Below are 8,639 nucleotides of genomic sequence, written 5' to 3'. Positions count from 1 at the left end.
AAGTATTTCTAAAATTCCATGTGGGAAAAAACTATGGTAGAAAAACGTTTGGAAAAAAACCCGATTGGAACCATTTCCTTGTTTGACCTCTAGGTTTTATAGTATTATGATACCTCCACAGAAACTCCTTGCTTGGTGAGTGAAAAAATACGAAAAAAGGCTACCTGCTGGAAAATACAGTTATCGCTCTTACTTCACCTCTTCCTCTCTGCTATTAGCTTATTTAAAAATACATATATGCCAAATTAACTACCATTGTCTGTAAATATATATATTTTTTAAACGCCTCTTTCGTTGCGTTATTATTGAGGGTGGGTAAATCTCGAGCAAGCGCGTTCCCATCTCTCCGCTCCCCTTTAACCAACCATGGTTACGTGTGCGCTCCCGCTACTAAGCGACAAGATGGCGGTCGCCGCCGGATCAGGTAAATTATTCAGATATATAAACGACTACCACATTACCTATTCCATGTAACAGTCAATAAACGTTTGTTTATGAAGTGTACAAACGTTCCATGTTGCAATATATCTTAGATAAATGCTCAAGTACAGCTTCTTTTTTCAAAACATTGCTATACATAGCTAATAGTTAGCAAGCTAGCACCTAGTATCTGCCAGCTGACAAGGTTTTTTTGTCTTGTAATTTCCATTGCCATAGTGAATTGAAGCTAACAGGACATGTCAAATTCCTTTGGAACCTATCTATGCATAGTTACCCATACATTTAACGCTAAATTTGACTCATTAACATGGCAAAATAACTCGCCAACCTGTGTCGACTGATCAATTGCCGCGTCATTCACCAGGCGTTGTTTTTAGCCTGTAACTAGCTAACGTTTGCGAACCACTCTAGCTCGTGTCACAAACTAGCTAGCTGCTCACATTAGCTTCCACATCCAGAACGTCATTAGTAAGAAAGCTACAAGCTAGCTCATTATTCGCTAGTCGCAGGAGTAGGTCGAACTGGCTGAGTTGTCTTGAGGTAGTTGGCTAACTATATATGAACGGTTTCAGCACACGTTAGCCTGAACGACACGATTTGTCAGTGATTTCGTGAGGTAACTTCAACTAACTTGTCAGTCACATTGACTTGTAGTAGTTAGCTAGCTATCTTAAGTTATGTTGGAAATATGGCTATATTACATTGTATGTAGAAAATAGTCTTTCTAGTTAACTATGATGACATCAATCCGCTAGCAAACGTTAGCTCACTCATCAGAATTTAGGCCAGATCCGTTTTGGCCTATGAACTGAAAAGGCTAGCAAACGTTAGTAAGAATTGTCTACCCACACATTTCTTCGGATTGCTTTACAGGCCAGTGACGTTACAAATTGAATTAGCTAGCTCTATATATATACGCCTAGTTGATCATCATTTAAGAACCCAAAATAGTCAGGGGTTTTATTGTACTAACTTTGGTTGGGTGGGGTAATTGATGCAGAGTGGTCTCTATAAATGTTACACGTATCTGATTAGCGTAATTATACACTAACTATCAATATTTTATTACCAAAAACAATATACGCATAAATGCTGTAATTTGTAAAATGGAAATGAAATGCGACACTACCAGATAGCTATGACTAGGAATTTAGCAGAACATTTCTAGAACCTCCGTGTCAATTGGTCTACCCACTAAATCTGCCCTGACTTATTGCTCACCTCTGCACCCAATAATATAACAATGTCTAAACTTAGTGGATACAGTTCAGCAAGGAGCCACGAGTAACCCATTAATCAATCCCATTGATGTACTGTTTCCCCTGTGGTATACTCTAGTGATGGGAAACAGGCTTTCTGAAGTCTTTGGGGCTTTCACCAAATTGTGTTGAAAATGTTAATTCCTCTGAGCTTTTAACACAATGTGCATTAGTGACAGCTGCTGGTCAGTAATGAAAATCAGCGTTTGATGTTTTATATATAAGTTTTTCCACTATTCATCAAATCTTCATGTGCAGCGGTTAGTTATGAGTCTTCATAGCCTACACTGAGTTACCTTTGCAGGTTCACACCTTTATCATGCTTCCAATTTTTAGCTGTGAATCCCCCCTTTGCTGTCAAATTTAATTTTGGTCATTATTTAGGATGCTTAAAGAAGGATTAAAAATATTAAGCCTTGAGATAATTGAGACAAGGATTGTGTATGTGTGCCATTGACGGTGAATGGCAAGTCAAAATGTTTCAGAGCTTTTGAACGGGTATGGTAGTAGGTGCCAGGCTCACCGATTTGTGTCAAGAATTGCAACGCTGCTGGGTTTCCCATTTGTACAAGAATGGTCCACCACCCAAAAGACATCCAGCCAACTTGACACAACTGTGGGAAGCATTGGCGTCAACATGGGCCAACATACCTGTTTAATGCTTTCGACAGTTTGTAGAGTCCATGCCCCAAAGAATTGAGGCGGTTCTGAGAAAAAAGGGGCGGGGTGCAAATATTAGGAAGGTGTACCTAATGTTTGGTATTCTCAGTGTTTTTTTAAACCATAATGGGATGTGTACTGTTTTGATTTTGTCTTGTATTTCAATAATTTCTGTTTTCTGTGCTTGTCTCTCACACTTACAGGCGTTAAGGTTCCTCGTAACTTCCGGCTGCTTGAAGAGCTGGAAGAAGGTCAGAAAGGTGTGGGGGATGGGACAGTGAGCTGGGGATTGGAAGATGATGAGGACATGACCTTAACAAGATGGAGAGGGATGATCATTGGCCCTCCTAGGGTGAGTAGGCTACTCTGATCCACAGGCATCCACCAAGTTTGGTTCCCTGGCCTTGTTCAGAAACGACCCCTAGTGCTGACCACACTAGGCACTTGTGGCAACCTGAGAGGTTATGACAGATGTAAGCAATATGGAAAAAATTCCACCTAGAATATCAAAGAGCAAGGTGGAGTTATAACCATAATGCTAAATCTATCCAAACCTCTGTTCTTCACAAGCTTCTAGGGAGTAGGGACTAGAGTTTGTTCCTGGATGAGGCCACTGTTTCCTATGTAGATGTTCTGTATAACCTGCTATCAGGAACCTTTGTCTGGCCTGCCATTCTCACTGATGTCTTTTGTATGTCATTTTTCAGACAATCTATGAAAATAGGATGTACAGTCTGAAGGTTGAATGTGGTCCCAGATATCCAGAGGCACCACCGTTTGTCAGATTTGTGACTAAGATCAACTTGAATGGTGTGCACAACTCCAATGGCGTGGTAAGTAAACCTGTTTGGGTGGCCTTTTTTGCTGTTTCATAAAATACTGTAAATCCTGCAAAATATTTCAATTTGGGAAGGAGGATATTAGAAAATATCTCCTTTGTGTTGTAGATATTTTTTGTTGTATGTTTGAAGATTTGGTTATGTTAATTGAAGTGAATGACTGATTTAAATTGTCCCTGGCTGCTATAATAAGATGGAGTTTAGTGCAGGGCTAACATGCAGTTGGGTGATTGGTACACAACATACACATGTACACATGGGTTTTGTTGTAGATATGTGGTAGTAGAGTAGTGGCCTGAGGGCACACACTTAATGTGTTGTGAAATGTAATGTTTTTAATTATATCTGCCTCACTTTTCCTAGGGTCCAGCATAATTAACTGCTGCCTTGGCAGCTGCTAATGGGAATCCATAATAAATATAAATGCCTACTAAGTTTAGGTCACATTACAGACAGGAAATGTCACATGCAATAAGAGTCCATTGCCATTTCAGACGGCAGTACTTTGCTTGAACATACTAAATATAGTTATACATGATCATATATAATGTAGCTTCTGCAGGATAGGCTATTCCAGAGGTTGCATTAAAGTAGCCTTTGGGAAAGTATTCAACCCATAATGACAAAGCAAAAACAGGTTTTTAGAAATGTTTGCTAATTTATAAACTCAGCAAAAAAAGAAACGTCCTCACTGTCAACTGCGTTTATTTTCAGCAGACTTAACATGTGTAAGTATTTGTACGAACATAATATTCAACAACTGAGACGTAAAGTGAACAAGTTCCACAGACATGTGACTAACATAAATGGAAAATGTGTCCCTGAACAAAGGGTGGTCAAAATCAAAAGTCAGTCAGTATCTGGTGTGGGCTCTTCGCTGGCCATGGCAGAACACTGACATTCCTGTCTTGCAGGAAATCACGCACAGAACGAGCAGTATGGCTAGTGGCATTGTCTTGCTTGAATCATGTCAGGATGAGCCTGCAGGAAGGGTACCATATGAGGGAGGAGGATGTCTTCCCTGTAACGCACAACGTTGAGATTGCCTGCAATGACCACAAGCTCAGTCCGATGATGCTGTGACACACTGCCCCAGACCATGACGGACCCTCCACCTCCAAATCGATCCCGATCCATAGTACAGGTCTCGGTGAAATGCTAATTCCTTCGAAGATAAACGCAAATCCCACCATCGCACCTGGTGAGACAAAACCGTGTCAGTGAAGAGCACTTTTTGCCAGTCCTGTCTGGTCCAGCGACAGTGGGTTTGTGCCCATAGGCAACGTTGTTGCTGGTGATGTCTGGTGAGGACCTGCCTTACAACAGGCCCTCAGTCCAGCCGCTCTTAGCCTATTGCGGACAGTCTGAACACTGATGGAGGGATTGTGCGTTCCTGGTGTAACTCGGGCAGTTGTTGCCATCCTGTACCTGTTCCACAGGTGTGATGTTGTAATACGTGGTCTGCCACTGCGAGGACGAGCAGCTGTCCGTCCTGTCTCCCTGTAGCGCTCTTTTAGGCGTCTCACAGTACAGACATTGCAATTTATTGCCCTGGCCACATCTGCAGTACTCATGCTTCCTTGCAGCATGCCTAAGGCACGTTCCCACAGATGAGCAGGGACCCTGGGCATCTTTCTTTTGGTGTAGAACGGCCTGCAGTGTCCTAAGTTTTCATAACTGTGACCTTAATTGCCTACCGTCTGTAAGCTGTTAGTGTCTTAATGACCGTTCTATAGGTGCATGTTCATTAATTGTTTATGGTTCATTGAACAAGCATGGGAAACAGTGTTTAAACCCTTTACAATGAAGATCTGTGAAGTTATTTGGATTTTTACAAATTATCTTTGAAAGACAGGGTCCTTCCTGATAAAGGGCAGTTTCTTTTTTCGCTGAGTTTATATATAAACAAAAACTATGACATTTACTTAAGTTTTCTGACTCTTTACTTAGTACTTTGTTGAAGCACCTTTGAAAGCATTGTCTTATTGTGTGTGACACTACAAGCTTGGCACATCTATATTTGGTGATTTTCTCCCAGTCTTCTCTGCAGATGCTCTCAAGCTCTGTCAGGTTGGATGGGGAGTGTCGCTGCACAGCTATTCGATCAAGTTCAGGCTCTGACTGGGCCAAGTACGAGCTCTGGCTTCCGGACATTTAGAGACTTGTCCCAAAGCCACTCCTGCATTGTCTTGGCTGTGTGCTTAGGGTCGTTGTCCTGTTGGAAGGTGAACTTTAACCCGCTCCAGAGCAGACTGGGGCTTTCATCAAAGATCTCTCTGTACTTTGCTCCGGTCATATTTCCCTCAATCCTGACTTGTCTCCCAGTCCCTGCCGCTGAAAAACATCCCCACAGCATGATACTGCCACCACTATGCTTCACCCTAGGGAAGGTTTTCATCCAGGCGTGATGCTTGGCATTCAGGCCAAATAGTTGAATCTTGGTTTCATCAGAACAGAGAATCATGGTCTGAACTCCAAGCAGACTGTAATGTGCCTTTTACTGAGGAGTGGCTTCCATCTGGCCACTCTACCATAAAGGCCTGATTGATGGAGTGCTGCAGAGATGTCTGTTCTTCTAGAAGGTTCTCCCATCTCCACAGAGGAGCTCTGTCAGTGACCATCGGGTTCTTGGTCACCTTCCTGATCCAAGGCCCTTGTCCCCTGATTGCTCAGTCTTGGTGCTTCCAAACTTCCATTTAAGAATGATGGAGGCCACTGTTCTTGGGGACCTTCAATGCTGCAGACATTTTTTTTTATTTATTTTTTTTTATTATTATTTTTTTACCCTCCCCCAGATCTGTGCCTCGACACAATCCTGTCTCGGAGCTCTATGGACAATTATTTCGACCTCATGGCTTGGTTTTTGCTCTGACATGCATTGTCAAGTGGGACGTTATATAGACCGATGTGTGCCTTTCCAAATAATGTCCAATCAATTGAATTTACCACAGGTAGACTCCAATCAAGTTGTAAGAACATCTCAAGGATGATCAATGGAAAGAATGCACTTAAGCTCAACCTTGAGTCTCATAGCAAAGGTTCTGTATACTTATGTAAATAAGCTAGTTCTGTTTTTTATTTAGTATACATTGGCAAAAATGTCATGCTGGTTTCGCTTTAAAGTTATGGTGTGTTGTGTGTAGATTGATGAGGGGAAATAAACAATTTAATACATTTTAGAATAAGGCTGTAACATAACAAAATGTGGGAACAGTCAAGGGGTCTGAATACTTTCCGAAAGGCACTGTATCTGCATTTTACATCCATTAAAAAAACTTTTTCTGGCAGGATATGTTAGTGTGATGGATGTGAGAGTGTGATTAAGATGTGACAATGTTTCTCTCTCCTTGTTACCTGTCCTGCAGGTTGACACACGAGCAGTGTCTGCGCTGGCCAAGTGGCAGAACTCATACAGCATCCGTGTGGTCCTGCAGGAGCTCAGACGACTCATGATGTGCAAGGAGAACATGAAGCTCCCCCAGCCACCAGAGAGCCAGATCTACACCAACTGAACCCATGTTACTACTCTCCTCCTTTTCCCCCTCTTTTGTTTTCAGTCATCCTTTCACCCCATCTACCACCTCCCTCCTTTTTTCATTCAGGTGCCTGCCAACACTCAAGCGTACATACACACACACACACAGATATAGGGACCTACATGTATGCACGTGTACATAAACACATAGACATAGGAACATACATGTGTGCGAACGTATATGCTGACACACAAACATGCAATCACTTCTGTATGCGCCATTCCTAGGCCCTGGCCCCTCCCCTCTTCCATCACTGGAGCTCTGGTTGGCCTAAAGAAGACGAGGCAGGCGGAGTCATCGGTCCACACCAGGCCTTAATCTTTTTTTATTATTATTGGTTATAAATGCAGATTGTACAATAACATAAATAATCTCGAGTGTACATTTTGTGTGCTGCCTTTTTGTAATAGAGAAAGAACCCCAGCCTGTCAACAGTTTCCTTGTTTATAATTATAATCCACCAATTATGCGAGTATTTGTGGATGTTGTTTAGTGCAATATATAAATGAGATACATTTTCTTATCAGGTTCTAAACATAAAGATCAACCAGTCAATTACCTTACCTCCCCATTGATTTCGAGAGCTTGACCCAACAAATATGTGAAAATATTTAGTGTTTTTCTGGGCTTTGTGCATGTTTGTATATAGAATAGCATATTTACCATATCCACTGGAAATGCATGTGACTGCAGCAGCTTATGGCAAGATGCCTGAAGTAGTAAGGCCTTCATGCTGTCACTTTGGTCAACACTTGCGTGGCCATGACAGAAGCAACCACTGATATTTCGCCTCCCATATCCAGTAATGTTTTAGTTCAGAAGTGTAATTGAGTGTATAAACTCAATACAATAAAATATGCCATCTGATAGGGTTCACACAGCAGAGAACTTGAGTTAGCTACCTCTTTCGTGGCGTTAGTTATAGGAGAGTAGAATTGACCGTTTTCTTCCCCCATAAATCTTGCATCATGCCTTCACAATTGTGTATAGTGTCCAGAGTCCTATGGTTCTAACCCCCTGCAGCCATTTCCCATGTTTGTCTTAGCTTACTAGAGTCATTGGGTGTAAGGTCATTCATACACTGTTAGTATGGGTTATGAAACTACAGTGATTGTACTTTTACACTATCTTTGTCATGATCTTATGTATAGTGTTTACGTCTGTTCCCTTTGAGTGAGCTTACCTAACATGCAGTAAATCTCAGTGTGACCAGTTTTCTGACTATTTCTCGTACAATATTACAATTATGCTCCTTGAAGTGGGATCGGAGGAAATAGTATACATCAAAAGGGTGCAGTCCTATTAGCTTAAGTTCAGCATTTAAAATTCTGTGGACATAATTTCCCTTGTGCAAATTGTAAAATGGCTTACATTGCATTCAGAAAGTATTCGGACCCCTTGACTTTTTCCACATTTTGTTACTTTACAGCCTTGTTCTAAAATTGATTAAATTGTTTTTATCCCCTCTCAATCTACACAAATACCCCATAATGACAAACTAAAAACAGGTTTTCAGAAATGTTAGCAAATGTATTAAAAATAAAACATATTTTTACATAAGTATTCAGACACTTAACTCAGTACTTTGCTGAAGCACCTTTGGCAGCGATTACTGCTTCGAGTTTTCTTGGGTATGACACTACAAGCTTGGCACACTTGTATTTGGGGAGTGTCTCCCATTCTTCTCTGCAGATGCTCTCAAGCTCTGTCAGGTTGGATGAGGAGCGACGCTGCACAGCTATTTTTAGGTCTCTAAAGATGTGAGATCGGGTTCAAGTCCGGTCTCTGGGTGGGCCATTCAAAGACTTGTCCCGAAGCTACTCCTGCGTTGTCTTGACTGTGTGCTCGTCCGGTTGGAAGGTGAACCTTCGCCCAAGTCTGAAAACCTGCTCCAGAGCACTCAG

The 8,639-nt window shown here is 41.7% G+C and overlaps 1 protein-coding gene across 1 annotated transcript; it reads left to right on the top strand.

Moving 5' to 3' along the window:
* The first annotated feature begins 268 nt into the window (after positions 1-268).
* LOC110492133 (ubiquitin-conjugating enzyme E2 variant 1) lies at positions 269-7,949 on the top strand. Its single transcript, XM_021566169.2, has 4 exons — positions 269-424; positions 2,564-2,712; positions 3,068-3,193; positions 6,565-7,949. The coding sequence occupies exons 1-4, from the start codon at positions 367-369 to the stop codon at positions 6,709-6,711; spliced, it is 480 nt and encodes a 159-aa protein (XP_021421844.2). The 5' UTR covers positions 269-366; the 3' UTR covers positions 6,712-7,949.
* Positions 7,950-8,639: the final 690 nt, after the last annotated feature.

The sequence above is a fragment of the Oncorhynchus mykiss genome, chromosome 16 (genome assembly GCF_013265735.2).
Source record: "Oncorhynchus mykiss isolate Arlee chromosome 16, USDA_OmykA_1.1, whole genome shotgun sequence".
In the NCBI taxonomy this organism is placed as follows: Eukaryota; Metazoa; Chordata; class Actinopteri; order Salmoniformes; family Salmonidae; genus Oncorhynchus; species Oncorhynchus mykiss.
This window is presented reverse-complemented; position numbering and strand designations above follow the sequence as displayed.